This window comes from Symphalangus syndactylus, chromosome 21 (assembly GCF_028878055.3).
Source record: "Symphalangus syndactylus isolate Jambi chromosome 21, NHGRI_mSymSyn1-v2.1_pri, whole genome shotgun sequence".
Taxonomy (NCBI): Eukaryota; Metazoa; Chordata; class Mammalia; order Primates; family Hylobatidae; genus Symphalangus; species Symphalangus syndactylus.
Window position 1 is genome coordinate 74,517,914 of NC_072443.2, and position 20,665 is coordinate 74,538,578.

At 41.2% G+C, this 20,665-nt stretch overlaps 1 protein-coding gene across 2 annotated transcripts in view; it reads left to right on the forward strand.

The window, feature by feature from the left end:
* Nucleotides 1-20,665, forward strand: part of FRMD4B (FERM domain containing 4B) — a 379,712-nt gene that overhangs the window by 322,154 nt on the left and 36,893 nt on the right. For both annotated transcript variants that reach the window (XM_055259748.2, XM_055259747.2), the window contains 4 exons: nucleotides 2,434-2,517; nucleotides 5,502-5,567; nucleotides 9,389-9,446; nucleotides 11,384-11,470. In XM_055259748.2, coding sequence (XP_055115723.2) covers nucleotides 2,434-2,517; nucleotides 5,502-5,567; nucleotides 9,389-9,446; nucleotides 11,384-11,470 — 295 coding nt within the window. The remainder of the gene's footprint in view (nucleotides 1-2,433; nucleotides 2,518-5,501; nucleotides 5,568-9,388; nucleotides 9,447-11,383; nucleotides 11,471-20,665) is intronic.

Consider the following 20,665-nt stretch of genomic DNA (forward strand, 5'->3'; position numbering starts at 1 on the left):
TGATTCTGATTGTGTATAGTTCAAATTACTCTTGAAAATCATTGGGAAAATGATATGCTGAAGACTAAACTTCATCTTTCAATAAATCCAACACAGGTGGTATTTGTCTCCAGTTGAAACACACAGCTATTTCTTTAGGCACTAGATATAAAGATTACTTGAGTTTAGCAGACATGTATTAAATGCCTGAATGCTGGAAAAATTTCAGTGTCGTGAGATACTTGTGCTTTGAGGAATGTAGGACTAAGGACAACAGCTTCAAATCACCTGTTTTGTGCTTACTCTCAACCGTAAGCTTATTGAATGGAATGACAGATAAAATTTCTCCCTCACTTCTTTCCCCATTCTCCTTTCCCTTTGGGCTGACTGCATTTGTATGAGTTAAAAACAATTCCATCATATGACACTCATTCTACATATTTTTGTTAACTGAATAAATTATGATAAATACCAACTTCTGATCTAGTGAGGTCTCCATTGCCACAAAATTAACTGTAATCCAAGTAAGTGAATGTTAGGCTGGGTTCTTGAAACATAGCCTATGGTTCACCTGGATCCAGAAATAACAACATGCATGTGGTTGATGGGGATGATTCATAACACAATGTCCTGAATTTATCATTTTTGAATGTATGCATGCATTTGCCCTTCATTAAAAAAAAATCACAATTTAGAAGTAAATATATCTGACAGTTTTAGGTTTGAAAAAAAAAAAAAGGAAATGTGGTATGCCAGACAGAACATAAAAGAGATTATTAAGAAAAATAAACATACTGGGAGTTGACAGTTGACCTTTAATATGAATGAATTGGATTGTGGTATATTTTGATTTTCAGGAAGCACAAACCAGTTTCCCAAGATTGTCAATGTGGTTAAGCCATAACTCTCAGATTTCAAATGAATAGAGAGATTTATTCTTATGTAAGAACAGGAGCCAAGTGACTTTTTATTTCCTGTAGTAATTTGGAAAGCTAGATCTTTCACCTGTAGGAAAGCCCACAGCCCTGGCTTTGAAATGTAATAGCAACAAGGAATGGTTCAATGTCTGGTCCTCCAGCTGGGGGGCTCGTCTACTTAAATAGATAATAATAGTATCTACTGCATGGGAATGCCCGTGATGAGCCTTACATGAAGTAAATAATGCCCAAGAAGTGTGTTGCATGGTATCTGGCACTTGGGAGCCCTTCATCGAAGGGTAGCTAGTGGTAAAGATAGGAAGAAGTGGAAGGTAGGAAGAGTTAGCATTATGCTGTTAGATGAACACCAGTTTGATCAGAATTTTGAGTAGCTACACTCTAATAGGCTCTAGATAATCATGTTCATTTCCTCGTAGATTATATCCCTAAATACTCAGCAGTTAGAGTATTTTCTCTCATAACCAACTATGACTGGGTAGGTCATACCCATTATTCTAATTCTTTTTTTTTTTTTTTTTTTGAGTTGGAGTCTCACTGTGTCGCCCAGGCTGGAGTGCAGTGGCGCGATCTTGGCTCACTGCAAGCTGTGCCTCCCAGGTTCATGCCGTTCTCCAGCCTCAGCCTCCCAAGTAGCTGGGACTATAGGCACCCGCCACCAAACCTGGCTATTTTTTTTTTTTTTTTTTTTTTTTGTATTTTTAGTAGAGACAGGGTTTCACCGTGTTAGCCAGGATGGTCTCAATCTCCTGACCTCGTGATCCACCTGCCTTGGCCTCCCAAAGTGCTAGGATTACAGGCGTGAGCCACTGCATCCGGCCTGTTCTCCCTTTTTTTAAATTCTGTAAAGACCACATCTTTCTCTTGACAAGTAGAATTTTGCCGTTTTATAATTAGGTAATAGCTAACCTTACATGAGGTACATTTTAGTTCACTTAATGTGACTTAAGGGATACTTTGGGTTTCATTAGAAACACGTTTTCCAGTCATCTTCTATTCAGAGATTTCTGCAGATGGCTAAGTTGGTCTGCTATGTTTCAGAGGGTTGTAAGGAAGTAACAGAAGAGTAATATAAAAGACTACATAAATCTTTTCATTGCAGTGATATCTATTATGAAAAATTGGTGATGTTATGTGAATGGTTTCATGATAACCAGTATTCCACCATGATGAATATTATGTAGACACTAAAGATAATTAGTAAGATACTGTAGGAACATGGAGAAAGTAGATAGTGAAATGTGAAGAATGTTCTGTAAAAATACAATGTGAAAAATGTACAATTATAATCATAGTTATGTGTAAAATAGACACATGCAGAAAATATTATAAACTTCAACATATCATCGTATAACTCAGTTGTTAAATTTGGGGGCTGCTTCTAGTTAGAGTCCATAACCATGTGTATGTTGGCTCCAAAATCCTGTAGTTATTTTTTGTATCTCATTCATTTGGTGACTGGCTTGCATAATTTTTTGGATAACAGTACCTGACATTACCATATTCCATTTCTTTTTAGTGATGAAAATGCCAGGAAAGATTTAAAGACATTACCAGCCTTTCCAACTAAAACTCTTCAGGAGCATCCATCCCTTGCCTACTGGTAAGCCAAATCCACATAACAAGTGACCCATTCTCATAGCCTCCATTCAGAACTACATGCTTTTCAGGGCATTAAAAGAAATATAAGTGGGAAAAATATCAAATTGCCAATCAATTATATAAAGTAACCATAGGTAGACCTTGATCCTTTCAGTGAAAGGATCTACTTGAAGCTTACTTGAGATAATTGTACCAAGACGTGTCTTGCAGTCATTTGCAAAGAGCACCTGGCTGATGTTTCTTTCAAGTGCGTAAAATGTCTGTAGAGTATGTTCCTGGGTGAATATATAATATACAATATATGTGCAGTCACTGTGTAATGCAGCTTTAATCTAGCAGACTGCAATATAAGTGTTATAAATTACAGATTTCCTTGGATCAAAGATTTTCATAATGACCAGAGGTTTCTAATACAGCTAGATATTGTATATATTGAGTTGGTTTAGTTGTTTGTGCTTTAATGAATCCATAGTATCCATTTTCGTCCCACATTTTTTTCTAAATTACGTTTTCCCTTAAAATACTTATATTCTTGTTAAATATATTCTCCTTGGTTTCAGTCTGAATCCTCAAGATGGTTTTTCTTTCCACTAAAATGTTACAAAATAAAGATTACAAAATTAATATTCAGTATTGAGACATTTAGTATGAAGGTGGAAGTATATTCCCAAATATATAGTGAAAGTAAGTACTAAGGCTACATAGCATCTTGACTCTGGAAACTTCTAACCATGTCATTTTCAAGTGATAGGTTTTTTTTTGTTTGTTTTGTTTTTTTGAGACAGAGTCTTGCTCTGTCACCTAGGCTGGAGTGCAGTGGCGTCAACTCGGCTCACTGCAACCTCTACCTCCCTGGTTCAAGTGATTCTTGTGCCTCAGCTTCCCGAGTAGTGAGGATTACAGGCACCCTCCACCAGGCTCGGCTAATTTTTGTATTTTTAGTAGAGTCGGGGTTTTACCATGTTGATCAGACTGGTCTCAAACTCCTGCCCTCAGGCAATCTACCCGCCTTGGCCTCCCAAAATGCTGGGATTACAGGCGTGAGCTACCAGGCCCGGCCAAGCGCGATAGTTTTATTTATTTTTATTTTATTTTTTTTTGAGACAGAGTCTCGCCATCGCCCAGGCTGGAGTATAATGGCACAATCTCCGCTCACTACAACCTTCGCCTCCTAGGTTCAAGCAATTCTCCTGCCTCAGCCTCCCAAATAGCTGAGATTACAGGCACGCGGCACAATGCCCAGCTAATTTTTTGTATCTTTAGTAGAGACGGGATTTCACCATGTTGGCCAGGCTGGTCTCGAACTCCTGACCTCGTGATCCACCTGCCTCGGCCTCCCAAAGTACTGAGATTACAGACATGAGCCACTGCACCCGGCCTTGATAGTTTTTTAATTAAAAAAAAAAAGGCCGGGTGCAGTGGCTCACGCTTGTAATCCCAGCACTTTGGGAGGCCGAGGCGGGCGGATCACGAGGTCAGGAGATCGAGACCACGATGAAACCCCGTCTCCACTAAAAATACAAAAAATTAGCCCGGCGTGGTGGCGGGCGCCTGTAGTCCCAGCTACTCGGAGAGGCTGAGGCAGGAGAATGGCGTGAACCTGGGAGGCAGAGCTTGCAGTGAGCCGAGATTGCGCCACTGCACTCCAGCCTGGGCAACAGAGCGAGACTCCGTCTCGAAAAAAAAAAAAAAAAGACATTACTAATGACGAGTAGTCATGTGAAGATAGAAATACTTCATCTTCTAGGTTATACTTGAGATTTCCTTTGCAGTCAACAGGTTTTACTCTAGGGCAATAAAAAGATTTTCTCCTAAAGCAACATGTCTGTAAGCGGTGAGAGTAGAGTATTTTACATTGCACACAGACTCAGAAGCAGTTTAACTTCTTTTAAAATCTTTCTGAATCATTCGACGAGAAAGTCTTTAATGCCTAACACTTGCTGATCTCCCTGTTTTAACCAAAGAGAGGATAGGCCTTATGCTCAAAATTTCTTCAATAATGTTCTACAGCTAACATTTAATATCATTATTTTATATGTATTATATTCCATCCAATTATGGCAAAAGATCATTTTCCATTTGAGAAATTGATACTGTTTCCTTTTCTAGTAAATTAAGGTTTTTGTTGTTTTTTGTTTTTGTGATAGAGTTTCGCTCTTGTTGCCCAGGCTGGAGTGCAATGGCGCAATCTCCGCTCACTGCAACCTCCACCTCTTGGGTTCAACTGATTCTCGTGCCTCAGCGTCATGAGTAGCTGGGATTACAGGCATGCACTACCACAACCAGCTAATTTTGTATTTTTAGTAGAGACGAGGTTTCACCATGTTGGCCACGCTGGCCTCAAACTCCTGACCTCAGGTGATCTGCCTGCCTCAGCTTCCCAAAGTGCTGGGAATACAGTTATGAGCGACTGCAGTTTAAGTCTTTTTTTTTTTTTTTGAGACGGATTTTCACTCTTGTCACCTAGGCTGGAGTGCAATGGCTCAATCTCGGCTCACTGCAACCTCCACCTCCCAGGTTCAAGCAATTCTCCTGCCTCAGCCTCCTGAGTAGCTGGGACTACAGGCACATACCACCACACTCAGCTAATTTTTTGTATTTTTAGTAGACATGGGGTTTCACTGTGTTAGCCAGAATGGTCTCAATCTCCTGACCTCATGATCCCCTCAGCCTCTTAAAGTGCTGGGATTACAGGCATGAGCCACCACGCCTGGCCGTGCACTTTAAGTTTTAAAGGTAGTAATATATATATATTATATAAATATGCTACATAAAATATAAGTTAAAGATGATAATGGAGGCAGTCAAATGTCTGAAGTTCAGTAATCCATCTCCTACAGAAACAAAAGCCAAACTCTACCTACCAAACAAGTTGGTGAAGACTTTTTCTCTCAAGTTTCCTGATAGCCACCTGATAATGTGGAAACTGTGCCCGTACCTCAGATAATCATGCGTTGCAATCCTTCTCATTTCTTTGTTTTACAGTGAGGACAGGGTCATTGAGCATTATTTGAAAATCAAAAGTGTCACTCGGGGTCAAGCTGTGGTTCAGTAAGTATCTTTCCTTTTGCTTAGATATAATTTTAATATCTCTCATTTGAAGGTGTCACTTGAAATGATTTCTGTTGTGTAGTTTTCGTGAACATAGTCCTTATCTGGTTAGAAATATCTTACCATGAATTCGAAAATGTCTTGGGTCATTCTATACATTGGTGTCACCAACTCAGATACCTACCAGTGCCAGGCAGGTAAAGAAATGAGAAACGTAGGCCACATGTAGGGCAACAGGGAATTGCAGGGACTGTGGTAAACAGGTGAGCTTTCATCCTGAGTAGAGGCAAGGTTACTCAGCTTTAGAATTCAGGCATAATGTTGCCAGATCCTTTGTTTTCCAAGAGAAGCTGGAAATTCAGATTTTTAAATCTTATCTCATTGGGAAGTAATTTAAAGAAAATTTAATGCAATGTTAGCCAGATAAAACCTATCCAGAGGCCATGTTTTGTCCCCCAGTTTGTGACTGTACTTTGAGTCAAGCATATAGTATATTGGTGTTAGATAATCTGTTTCTTCATACTACTAAGAACAAGCCATTGTAATGTATTTCTACATTTTGTGACTTACAGAGTTACCACCCATTATTAAGAACAGGCCAGCACAGTGGCTCATGCCTATAATCCGAGCACTTTGAGAGGCAGAGGTGGGCGGATCACCTGAGGTCAAGAGTTCGACGCCAACCTGGTCAACATGGTGAAACCTCATCTCTACTAAAAATACAAAAATTAGCCGGGCATGTTGACAGCCGCCTGTAATCCCAGCTACTCGAGAAGTTGAGGCAGGAGAATTGCTTGAACCGGGGAGGCAGAGGTTGCAGTGAGCCATATTGCACCATTGCACTCCTGCCAGGTGACAATAAAGAAACTCCATCTCAAAAAAAAAAAAAAAAAAAAAAAGTTGCTACACTAAACTTTTAAAATTATTTCTATGCCTGTGAAAACTGAAATAAGGACTTGGAGATTGTAAATTTTCCTCACACTCCTACTTCTTTGCTCTAATTTCTCTTTTTGAGAGAGTCTTGCTCTGTCATCCAGGCTGGAGTGCAGTGATGCGATCTCATCTCACTGCAATCTCCGCCTCCTGGGTTCAAGTGATTTTCGTGCCTCAGGCTCCTGAGTAGCTGGGATGATACAGGCGCGTGCCACCATGCCCAGCTAATTTATGTAGTGTTAGTAGAGACAGGGTTTCCCCATGTTGGCCTGGCTGGTCTCAAACTCTTGACCTCAGATGATCTGCCCAACTTGGCCTCCCAAAATGCTGGAATTACAGACATGGGCCACTGAGCCCAGCCTCTAATCTCGTTTCTATCAAAACACACCTGCTGTTATGTTTGCAGCAGAAATCAGAAGTTAGCATCCTGAAGTTGGATCATTGAGATTTTAATTCATTGTGCCTGTTTTCTGAACTGAAAAGTAAAAAGAAGTAGTGACAATTTCCATTAAGGGTATTAGGGTAAACTAGTGAGTACAGTCATGTACCATGTCCATCCACATATACAATGGTGGGCCCATAGGATTATAATGCCATACTGTTACTGTATCTTTTCTATGTTTAGATACTCAAATACTTACCGTTGTATTATAATTGCCTACTGTATTTCAGCCCAGTAACACGCTGTACAGGTTGGTAGCCTAGGAGCAATAGGCCATACCATACAGCCTAACTGTGTAGTAGGCTCTACCATCCAGGTTTGTGTAAGTGCACTCCATGATGTGTGCACAAGGACAGAATCACCTAACAACACAATTCTCAGAATGTATCTTCATTGTTAAGCAATGCGTGACTGTATATTACAAAGTTCCCATGCTTAAGACATGGAATCAACCCAAATGCCCATCAATGATAGACTAGATAAAGACAATGTGGTACGTACACACCATGGAATACTATGTAGCCATACAAAGGAACGAGATCATGTCCTTTGCAGGGACATGTATGAAACTGGAAGCCATTATCCTCAGCAAACTAATGCAGGAACAGAAAACCAAACACCACTTGTTCTCACTTATAAGTAGGAGCTGAACGATGAGAACACATGGACACAGGGAGGGGAACAACATTTACTAGGGCCTGTCAGGAGAGGGCTGGGGTGGGAGAGAGCTTTAGGGAAAAGTGCTAATGCATGCTGGCCCTAATCTCTAGGTGATGGGTTGTTAGGTGCAGCAAATCACCATGGCACACATTTACCTATGTAACAAACCTGCACATCCTGCACATGTACCCTGGAACCTAAAAAACAATTAAAAAAAAAAGTACCCATGCTTAAATGCAGAGTCTTATTCTTTCTCCCGATCATTATTTTGTGGCTTCATCTAAGAGACAGTTTCATTTGGTTGTTAAGGCTCTAGGATGTGGAGTCCGACTCATTTTGTTAGAATTCTGGCTGTGCAGTTTAGTTGCTGCATGACTTTGACACATTTCACCCCTTATATTCATTTACATGCAGGCCATTTACTTTTAAAAAATTTATCGCAGTAAACATACGTGTGCATGTGTCTTTATAGCAGCATGATTTACAGTCCACTCATAGGTGGGAATTGAACGATGAGAACACATGAACACAGGAAGGGGAACATCACACTCCGGGGACTGTTGTGGGGTGGGGGGAGGAGGAAGGGATAGCATTAGGAGATACACCTAATGCTAAATGACGAGTTAACGGGTGCAGCACACCAACATGGCACATGGATACATATGTAACAAACCTGCACATTGTGCACATGTACCCTAAAACTTAAAGTACAATAATAAAAAAAAATGATCAAATTATTGATTACAGTTCCTGGAGAAATTGATCATCAAAATGTCATTAAAAAGTCTACTTGCGTTAAAACAGGAGCCTCATCGCTTCTCGGCCTTTTGGCTAAGATCAAGTGTAAAACAGGAGCCTCAGTTCCTTGAGGGCAGAGAGGAAGCATTACACAATTTAGTCCACTCCAAAGCCTTAAAGATATACAGTAAACACTACTGAATTAAAAATAGCAAGTAGCGGCATTGTTGCTTTAATTTTTATTTTGGGGGACTGTTTTTTTTTTTGACAGATTCTCGCTCTGTCGCCCAGGCTGGAGTGCAATAGTGCAATCTTGGCTCACTGCAACCTCCACCTCCTGAATTCAAGCAATTCTTCTGCCTCAGCCTCCCAAATAGGTGGGATTACAGGCGCCCACCACCACGCCCAGCTAATTTTTTATATTTTTAGTAGAGACGGGGTTTCACCATGTTGGCCAGGCTGGTCTTGAACTCCCGACCTCAGGTGATCCACCTGCCTCGGCCTCCCAAAGTGCTGGGATTACAGGCGTGAGCCACCGTGCCCGGCCTGGAGGGACATATTTTTTAAGTCAGGTTTACATAGCATAATTCATAGTTTCAAAGTATAAACTTCTAGGAGTTTTGACAGATGTTTCTAGTTATTTAACCTCCACCACAAGCAATATATGGAATAGCTTTATTGTTTAACTTATGAGTATGACCCAAAAGTTTGTGCCCATTGCTTGCATTATTAGGGGCTTAGTTTAAAAAATACTTGCAAGTGGAGTTTATAATATGGTACATTCCTAACCCATAAACATTTGAATGTGTGGAAAGTAACATTTTCTATAGCTTTTTGAAATTGAGGTTCTATTAGCATTTTCCTAATATTTGGATAAGCTAAAATATATTACTCCCCAAAATCGTTTATTCTGTTTCTACTTGAGTGAAACCTATTAATTATTCTTATAATAAGGAAAGTAGAAACGTGGTGTTTCTTTAAATCACTTTTCCCACAAGGGTCCTCTAACTATTTTAATAAGATTGTGATACATATTTATTTTCCATAGGTATATGAAGATAGTAGAAGCTCTACCAACTTATGGTGTCCATTATTATGCAGTAAAGGTAAATAGTTTTACATAATAAAGCCTTCATGATGATTGAGAGTTATTGCACAATAGCTGCTTTTTTCATACTATATAAAAGGCTGATTATATCTTGCCATTTGTAGCCAATTATAAAGTACATTATTTTTGCAAAATACTTGCTGCGTTAAAATGTTTTTCCAAGACCTCTCTTCATCCTAAGATGTTCAGATCATTCTCTTTTGAAACACCTCTGCTTGCTGTTTGGTCTCTTGTCCCGTTGGTCACCTTTCTAGCACTACCAGATCTTCATTTGAGAGTGCTTTGGTTTGAAAATTATGCAGTCTCCAGCGTTATTTCAACAGCTTCATAAAATGCTGAAATTTTTACAGAATTTGCAATACCATGTTTCAATCAGTGTATTACATACACTGTATTTTGAGATGTTTTATAAGCAGGGAGAGATTGACAAATATTTTGAGATGATGAAAAGTGTTTTCAGATGTTTATAAGCAGGGAGAGATTGACATATTTTGAGATGATGAGATGAAAGTGTTAAGGGTGTCTTGTGTGAAAGAAATAATTTTATAATTGATCAGTTCTTCATTGAGTTTTCATGTTATGATAATGTTCATATCTCCATACAATTGAAAATGATGGGGAATTAGAAAATTTACATAATGAGAATACCTGTGCTAAAAATTAGTACCAATTTAACTTTTTTTGTTGTTTGTTTTAGTGGCATGATCTCAGCTCGCTGCAATGTCTGCCTCCTGGGTTTGTGCGATTCTCCTGCCTCAGCCCACAGAGTAGCTGGGATTACAGGCACACACCACCATACCTGGCTCATTTTTTGTATTTTTAGTGGAGATGGGGTTTCACCATGTTGGCCAGGCTGGTCTTGAACTCCTGACCTCAGGTGATCCACCTGCCTCGGGCTCCCAAAGTGCTGGGATTACAGGCATGAACCACCATGCCTGGCTTCCAATTTAACTTTAATTTCTACTGACTCTGGTTTGCATATAGGTATCTGTCTAAGCCTAAATTTTCCTTTTCCTGTGTCAGTATATTCTTTGCTTTGGCAAAACATAAAAGATAAATTTATGAAAACAATGTTACTCACCTCCCCATATGTACCTCAAACCAATTATTCAAACATCCTGTCATTGAATTGTGCAGTTCTCCAAAAGGGTTTTCGATATTCCCATGTTCATTGTTAATTGTTTTATAAACATCAGGAATTGGAACCACTTTTCTCATCTTTGTAATTCTTTGGAAACGTCCCCAACCTTTTATAACTGGTTATTAATTAAGAGACAAAGAGCTTTTTTTTTTTTTTTTTAATGGATAACTGGCTTTTTACTGGATTAATTCTTAGTTGAATTACTTACATTTTTTTTATTTGCTCCAACTGTTTAATCAAAACAGTAATGCTTTACTCTTTTTGATGGTATTAACAATACTGGACAATTTCAGCTTAAAGATTTCATTTGAAGAAACTCCAAGTAGGTGTTTTAATAACAAGTTAGGTTTTTAAATGTTTTGTTTATCAAGACATCTTTGTTTTGACTTGCTGATACTTGCTAAGAGGTGAAATTGCCGGGTGCGGGGGCTTACACCTATAATCCCAGCACTTTGGGAGGCCGAGGTGGGCGGATCATGAGGTTAGGAGATCGAGACCATCCTAGCCAACATAGTGAAACCCCATCTCTACTAAAATACAAAAAATTAGCCAGGCATGGTGGTGCGCGCCTGTAATCCCAGCTACTAGGGAGGCTGAGGCAGCGGAATTGCTAAAACCCAGAGGCAGAGACTGCAGTGAGCCAAGATCATGCCACTGCACTCCGAGCTGGTGACAGAATGAGACTCCGTCTCAAAAAAAAAAAAAAAAAAGAAAGAGGTAAAATTGGTAAATTTTATTCACTTCTAGAAGAGTTAACAGCTAGGTCTTGGTTCTCATGCTTTTTCATCTTCTAGGATAAGCAAGGACTTCCTTGGTGGCTTGGAATCAGCTATAAGGGAATTGGCCAATACGATATACAAGACAAGGTGAAGCCTCGGAAGGTAAGTGTGAATCACTTTAGGAGAACTTCGAACTGTTCAGAAGATGTTAATCACAACATAGTTGACAAGCACACACCATTAGGTTGTTGGGGTTTTTTTTTTTTTTTTTTTTTTTTTGAGATGGAGTCTCGCTTGCTTTGTCGCCCAAGCTGGAGTGCAGTGGGGTGATAGTGGCTCACTGCAACCTCCGCCTTCTGGGTTCAAGCGAGTCTTCTTCCTCAGCCTCCCAAGTAGCTGGGATTACAGGCACACGCCAGGACACCCGGCTAATTTTTGTACTTTTAGTAGAGACAGGGTTTTGCCATATTGGCCAGGCTAGTCTCAAATTTCTGACCTCAAGTGATCCGCCCACCTTGGCCTCCCAGAATGCTGGGATTATAGGCGTGAGCCACAAGCACACACCATTAGGTTTCTATTTTATGTTAGTATGAACAGGATGATGCCATTTATTTTATAAATTTTATATGTACATTTATGCATATACATATTTGAATTGGATGGTATACGTATAAATGAATAATAAAGACCTGAGCCAAAATTTTTGGTGCTAGTGATCTCTCAATGATGCAGGTATAAGTCGTCTTTCTTCTGCTGCTATTGTCTCTGTTTCACAATTTTCTGCAGTGAACACGTCCGCTTTTTGTAGAGAAAAATCAGTTCTGTGCTATTTATTAAAGGGTCACAGGCCAGGCATGGTGACTCCTGTCTGTAATCCCAGCACTTTGGGAGGCCAAGGTGGGCGGATCAGGAGGTCAGGAATTTGAGACCAGCCTAGCCAACAAGGTGTAACCCCGTCTCTACTAAAAATACAAAAATTAGCCAGGTGTAGTGGCAGGCATCTGTAATCCTAGCTACTCGGGAGGCTGAGGCATGAGCGTTGCTTGAACCTGGGAGGCAGAGGTTGCAGTGAGACAAGATCATGCCACTGCACTTCAGCACTCCAGCCTGGGCAACAGAGAGAGACTCCATCTCAAAAAAAAAAAAAAAAGAAAAAGGTCACAATCTATCAGATTTGGATTTCCAGGGCTAAATAACTAACATTAATGTCCGTTTAAAATTTTATTATGAAGCTGTTTTTTTAAAAAATTCATTATTAGCTGGGTGCGGTGGCTCACGCCTGTAATCCCGGCACTTTGGGAGGCTGAGTCGGGTGGATTGCCTGAGCTCAGGAGTTTGCGGTCAGCCAGGGCAACAAGGTGAAACCCCGTCTCTACTAAAATACAAGAAATGAGCTGGGCACAGCGTCATGCGCCTGTAGTCCCAGCTACGTGGCAGGCTGAGGCAGGAAAATTGCTTGAACCTGGGAGGCAGAGGTTGCAGTGAGTCGAGATCACGCCACTGCACTTCAGCCTGGGCAACAGGGTGAGACTCCATCTCAAAAAAAAGAATTCATTATTATTATTTTTTGAGATGGAGTCTCGCTTTGTTCCCTCAACTGGAGTGCAGTGGCCTGATCACAGGTCACTGCAGCCTCGACTTCCCTGCCTCAAGCAATCCTTCCACCTCAGCCACCCAAGTAGCTTGGACTACAGGCACATGCCACCATGCGCAGATAATTTTTAGAAAGTTTTTTGCAGAGACAAAGTCTGGCTATTTTTCCTAGGCTGGTCTTGAACTCCTGGGCTCAAGCGATCTTCCCACCTTAGCCTCCCAAAGCGCTGGGATTACAGGCATGAGCCGCTTTGCTCAGCTGAATCTGCTTCTCTTGATCCAAGCTGAAGTGTACAACACGTTTTTGCCCATATAAGAGTTGAAGAATCCATATAGATCACCATGCAGCTGCTCTTGTCTTCCTTCGGTATCACAGTGACATCAAGACTGACTCATGCTGCCCTGGTTGGTTTTGCCGCTCTCCCTGTGCTATCCTGCCATCACTGAAAGCACAGGAGTAAAACAATGGCCTCTAATAACAGACCATGATCAGCTACCTGCATTATCACAACCCGACATCACAGCCTTAAATAACTCCTATCATTTCCATCTGTATCTTGCTTTAATGTGTGTTAGAAAAACAGCCATTCTCTTTATAAAGCAGCCCTATAATCATATGTACTCTTCATCTTCTAAGTGTCCATGCAGCTTCAATCAGTGCACAGTCTTCCATGAGTTATGAAAATAAATAAAACTCCCCTGTTTTCCCCATTTTATGGTTGTGAAACTGACACAGATAACACAAAAGGGTAGATTAGGGAAAGCCATATCCCCTCCACCACCCACCTCCAATACTGATCCAGCTTTCCTGGATCAGGCTAGTAGGGCATTGAGGCTTCTTACTAGAAATTATTGATAAGGCCAAGGGTGGTGGCTCATGCCTGTAATCCCAGTGCTTTTGGAGGTCAAGATGGGAGGACTGCTTAAGGCTAGGAGTTCAACACCAGCCTGAGCAATGTGACAAGACCCCATCTCTACAAAAAAAAGAAAAAGAAAACTTAAAAAAAATTAGCCAGGCGTGGTGGCAAATACCTATAGTCCCAGTTATACAGGAGGCTGAGGTAGAAGGATCACTTGAGCCTGGGAGGTTGAGGCTGCAATGAACTATGATCATGCCACTGCACTCCAGCCTGGGTGACAGAGCAAAACCTTGTGTCAGAAAAAAATATATATATCAATGAAAACAACAGCACATCATTCAACAAGCAGTAGAGGACAGTGAGAGAGCATGTTTGTAATCATACTGTTAACATTTTCATTCTATAAGCTCTGTGACCAAGATCAATTTAAGGAATAATTAATTTCCAGGAGGAGTATAAGTACTATTGTTCCTGCTTGTATTTCAAAATTGACTTCTAAAACCTAATTTCCAATCAATAATATTAGAAATGAAGGATACCCAATTTTTTCAAATATTTTTTTAAATCAATTTTATTTATTGTTAGCTTTTTTTTTTGACCCAGAGTAAGAAATACTCATGAGGGCAAGGAAAAAAAAATGGCAGCAAACACTACAAAAAAATGCAATAGGGGAGGAAGTCTTCTGCAATCCCCATTTTTCCCCCATGACAACCAGCGACTGTTAAAAAAAATGGTACCAGTTCATTTAGATATTGTCAGTGTATATTCTAAGCATTTACAAAGACAGAGAAATCTAATATATGCAGTGTTTCGTACCTTGCCATATTTGTCTAGCTCACTTATAAACCGATTTCTTTTCACTTTTTTAAAGCTGCCTAGTGTTTCATGATGTGGGAATACATAATTTATTTAACCAATTCACTTTTGATGGACATCATACTTGTTTCCATTTGCAGGAGTGGAGAGAGTTTGCAGAGCATAATAAAAAATCCCAGTCAAAGCAAATACTTTACCCTAGTTTATCTATTTTGCAAGACCAAAATACTGCCTATCGTGTTTTCTTAAGGTAGACCTCACTTGTATTGAGATTTTTTTGCTAACTTATTTCTCTTCTGAATTTTACTTAAGAAATAACACTTAGGAGTCTTACTGGTTTTTCTGAATCTTCCATGTAAAATATTACTTAAGGCAATTCACAAGTAATTTATTAGCTAATGTGGCTTGATAAGATTGAGCTTCCAGTAGAATGTAAATGCATCTGCTAACAGCAACCAGGCTTTGTCCCAAAATAGTGGTGAATCAGAATCTGCACAGTAAATGTTGCAGTTAATTTCCTCTCCTGTACTTATGACTCACAGGCCTTTCTTTACATTCACAGTTTGGTAGAAATTGGCAAATATTTCTTGACACTGATCATAATCAGGTTTGCTTGTTCATTCCAGAGTCTAGAAAAGGGTCAGAAGCTACTTCCTTTTTTGGATTTGCAGTTTTTCTATTTCATTTCCAAAACATGCCACTCAATTTTTAAAAAGACCCTACACAGTCCATCTTGTGTTACCACTTTTTTTTTCTTTTTGTTTCTTTCTTTTTTTTTTTTTTTTTTGAGACGGGGTTTTGCTCTGTTGCCCACGCTGGAGTGCAATGGCACGATCTTGGCTCACTGCAACCTCCGCCTCTTGGGTTCAAGCGATTCTCCTGCCTCAGCCTCCCAAGAAGCTGAGATTACAGGCGCCTGCCACCATGCCTGGCTAATTTTTGAATTTTTAGTAGATATAGGTTTTCACCATGCTGGCCAAGCTGGTCTGGAACTCCTGACCTCAGGCAATCCACCCGCCTAGGGCCTCCCAAAGTGCTGGGATTATAGGCATGAGCCACCACGCCCGGCCCATGTTATCACTTTCTTGCCTTCTCTTTCTCCATTTTTTTTTTTTTAGTGGTGTCTACTCTGTGCCATTGCTTATTTTTTCCTTTCTTCTTTTGTTAAAATCTGACAATGGATTTTGCTTCCATATATTTATTTTTTATGTTTAGACAATGTAAGGATTGAGGCTGTTCTACAAGTCCCTCTCCTGGCCTAGTTTGCACAAATGAAAGAATGCATAATTTAAAGGACCATGAGCACAGCCTTCTATTAAAGGAGGATCATGCTTCAGCTGTTTGTGTGGACCTGTGCAGGCTGCAAGTTTACCAATAGACCAGCAGGAATGAAGGTCAAATTGGCAAACTGTAATGAAACAACGGCTATAATGAGAGGCCTTAAGGTGCTCAGCCTCTTGAGCCACATCCTGAGTTGTTAAAATTATGTGGCTTAAAAGCAGGCCAGAAGGAGGGAAATTTACTGAGAATAAGTAGTAAGAATAAGTAGACTGATGCCGAAAGGCTGTTTTGAAAAGGAGTTTTTCCAAGATCTCCCAGCAGTGACCTTCAGACCTTTCTGTATCAGTTATCACCTGTGAATGTTGAGGGTGGGGAGGTATTTGTTTTACCTCCCAGGGCATCCAGCAGATGCTCTTCAAGTCTTTTATTTATACGGCTTTTTTTGCCAGTCTGGGGTGCCAACAAGTTGTTTTCAACCAGTGTGTAGGGTAGTACAGTGATGCAGGGAAAGAGTTTGGGAGGCATCCCAACCTCTGCCCCTGGTGTCTATTTACTGTGCCACCTTGAGCATGTTGTTTAGTCTCTCTTTAAAAGTGGTTTTCTCATCTGCATGAGGGTATTGCCACCAACTGTGTAGGGTGGTTGTAAGACCTAGAGGACAAATTGAGCACCATAGCTGATACACCATCATCATTAGTAGTAGTGAGAGGACTGACAATAAAAGAGTATGGGAAATATTCTTGGATCACTGGTTAGAGAGGGACACATTGCTACAAACCCACAGCTTTAGTGTACTAAGAATCCACTCTCAAATTTTCTTTCTTTTTTTTTTTTTTTTGAGATGGCGTTTCACTCTTCTTGCCCAGGCTGGAGTGTAATGGCACGTTCTCAGCTCGGCTCACTGCAACCCCTGCTTCCTGGGTTCAAGCAATTCTCCTGCCTCAGCCTCCCAAGTAGCTGGAATTACAGGCATGCACCACCATGCCTGGCTAATTTTGTACTTTTAGCAGAGACAGAGTTTCACCATGTTGGTCAGGCTGGTCTCGAACTCCTGACCTCAGGTGATCCACCCAACTGAGCCTCCCAAAGTTCTGGGAATAGAGATGTGTGCCACCACACCCGGCCTCCACCCTCAAATCTTCTGTTTTCGGAAATGTGTAAGCACTTCTTTCACCTCCTAATTCATTAACCATCATGCCTGAAGGTGTGATGCAAATTAAAGGAAAAATTTTTAATCCACAATTACAAACCACAAACATTCAGGGTATTAAAAATTAAGACAATAAGCAGTTTTACTTTTTAATCCTCCCTTTGTGTATGAATATGTCGTTGCAAACTCAGAGAATGTGAAAACATACCAGAATTCAACTTAATTCCAAATGGTAAGACATTTAGACTTAGAGACTGATGAAGTTTCACTTAAACAAACAAACAAAAAAGCAGCCTTGTATTCCTTCTAAGTATTTATTGTTCAGTATTTCAAGGAAAAATGTCTGTTCTTCATAAAGAAGCAGATAGTGGGTCAGAGACTGAGCCAAGTATTAGTCTATGTTATGACAGATCTGTATGCCTTCGGCAAATACTTCCCCTGGGAAAACCAGAGCCTGTGTCAGATGGCAGAGATAAAATGACATACTGTCGAGGTGTCCATAGTGGGACAAAATGCTTTTCAAGATAAGTATCTTTTTGCATTATATCATGCCAAGAAAGACTTGAGGTGAACTTCATCACCACAGGGCATGTGAAGGTGGGAAAAGGTTCTTAGCTTTCAGTTTCTCTCTCTAAATATATATTGGAATCCCCAGATACCTAAAGCCAAATGAATTAAGTAACACGCACGAAAGTCTTCCTGTTTTCTTCGCATACAACTACAAGGTTATTGTATTTAAAGACAGTGACTTGGTTATTTTTTTAACCACAGCTGTCTTGAGCATTTCTTTTTTTTTTTTTTTTTTTTTTTTGAGACGGAGTCTTGCTCTGTCCCCCAGGCTGGAGTGCAGCGGCGCAATCTCGGCTCACTGCAAGCTCCACCTCCCGGGTTCACGCCATTCTCCTGCCTCAGCCTCCCGAGTAGCTGGGACTACAGCCGCCCGCCACCACGCCCAGCTAATTTTTTGTATTTTTAGTAGAGACGGGGTTTCACCGTTTTAGCCAGGATGGTCTCGATCTCCTGACCTCGTGATCCGCCCGCCTCGACCTCCCAAAGTGCTGGGATTACAGGCGTGAGCCACCGTGCCCGACCCTATCTTGAGCATTTCTAAGCTCTTCTTTCCAACATGACCATACCACCTTGGACCTAGATTAGAAGCTACTTCTGACGTTGCTGAAATTCCAGATGAGATTAACTGTAGGAGAAGAGAACATGGGTTGTTCTCTTTCTACATTAATGCCAAATAAAGCATGGTATGGAAGAAAATAATTGGATTGTAGAATGTCAACCAGAGACTGGTCCATCCTGTTTATAAAGTGTGTATCTAATCTTTAACCACACCAGTAATCAATCTGATTCCTAAAACCTTCTGCAGAGTCAGTGGGAGGAGAACTCCCATCCTACAGCATGGATTTGAAATAAGAACCAGTTCTGCATTTCCACTTACCAGCTGGCTGACTCAGAGCTGTCACTCAACCTTTCTGGGCCTTCATTTTTTTCAGCTATCAATTTGAGATAACTCTTGTCTGCTGTCCACCTCACAGATCATTGTGAGGACCCAACGAGCTAGTGTGTTGTTTCACTGAGTGGGTTATTTTCCCCTCCACACCGTACTTTAATTTATAGAAAGTGTATTGTACAGCATGGTCTTTCTCTTCCCCTCCCATAGTTGATCGCAATTAGAATTTTAAGCAGTTCTCGTAAAACATGGAACTTTTAGAAAATTGGTTGAGTATTGGTTAAGAAGATGGAAAGAGGGAGGCCTAGGCAGGCTCCTCTGTCATTTGCAAAGTACCAACTCTGAGTGCAAGGGCAGCTGGGAGGTATTGTCTCTAGGTGGGTGGCCCTGGGCAAAGCTTTAACTCAAGATGTTCTTTTTTTATTTTTTATTTTTTATTTTTTTTTTCGAGCTGGAGTGTCACTCTGTCGCCCAGGCTGGAGCGCAGTGGTGTGATCTTGGCTCACTGCAACCTCCACCTCCCAGGTTCAAGCCATTCTTCTGCCTCAGCGTCCTGAGTAGCTGGGACTACAGGTGCCCGCCACCACGCCCAGCTAATTTTTGTATTTTTAGCAGAGATGGGGTTTCACCGTGTTGGCCAGGCTGGTCTCGAACCCCTGACCTCGTGATCTGCCCGCCTCAACCTCCTAAAGTGCTGGGATTACAGGCGTGAGCCACCGCACCTGGCGTAACTCAAGATGTTCTATTACTAAAAATAAGGAAAAGTAGATCCTGGGGGAGATCAGTAGTTTCTGTCACACTGTATTTATTTCCTTTGAAGTCTTTGGAGGGATGGTTGGTGAGAAACAAGTAAGCAAAGAAATAAAGACATAATTAGAAATTTTTAATTATCTTTGATGTAAACAAATGAGATGGAGGGACAGTAATGGGATGCAGGGAGGGGACATTTGGTGTGTTCTGGGAAAGCCTCTCTGAGGAAGGTGATGTTTAACCTGAGACCTGAAGGACAGAAAGCTCATAAAGAACAGTATGGCTTTTTCTCATCAAAGAACAGGGTATGCCGATGGGAAGGAGATAGGCATGTTATAAAACCAGCAGGAGGCCGGTTGCAGTGGCTCAGCCTGTAATCCCAGCACTTTGGGAAGCCAAGGTAGGTGGATCACTTGAGGTCTGGAGTACCAGACCAGCCTGGCCAACATGGTGAAACCCCATCTCTACTAAAAATAAAAAAATTAGGCCAGGCGTGGTGGCTCATGCTTATAATCCCAGCACTTTGGGAGGCTGAGGTGGGTAGATCACCTGTGTTCAGGAGTTGGAGACCAGCCTGGCCAACATAGTGAAATCCCGTCTCTATTAAAAATACAAAAAATTAGCCGAATGTGGTGGTGGATGCGTGTAATCTCAGCTACGCAGGAGGCTGAGGCAGAACAATTGCTTGAACCCGGGAGGTGGAGGTTGCAGTGAGCCAGGATCACACCATTGCACGCTAGCCTGGGTGACAGAGCGAGACTCTGTCTAAAAAAATAAATAAAATAAAAATAAAAGTACAAAAATTAGCCAGACATCGTGGCGGGTGACCATAATCCCAGCTACTTGGGAGGCTGAGGCAGGAGAATTGCTTGAACCCAGGAGGCGGAAGTTACAGTGAGCCAAGATGGCACCACTGCCCACCACTGTAGCTAGAGCTTACAGAGTTCCGTGTAGAAATGGAAGATGCTACTAGAAGAAAAGGAAGTGGCTGCCAGACAGGCAGAACCATCAGATGTCCATTGCTTTTTCTTTTTTTTTGTTTTGAGACGGGGTCTCGCTCTGTCACCAGGCTGGAGTGCATTGGCCCGATCTTGGCTCACCGCAACCTCTGCTTCCCAAGTTCAAGTGATTCTCCTGCCTCAGCCTCCCAAGTAGCTGGGAGTATAGGCACGTCCCACCACGCCCGGCTAATTTTTGTATTTTCAGTAGAGACAGGGTTTCACCATGTTGGCCAGGATGGTTTCGATCTCTTGACCTTGTGATCCACCCGCCTCGGCCTCTTAAAGTGCTGGGATTACAGGTGTGAGCCACCGTGCCTGACCGTCCATTGTTTTTTCTATTCCTTTACATGTCTAAGCATTTACCACATGGTTGAACTGTTGGCACATGAAGGAAAATGAAAGATAGCTCATAAATAGGATTGACTAGTCTGAATGCAGAGAAAAGCA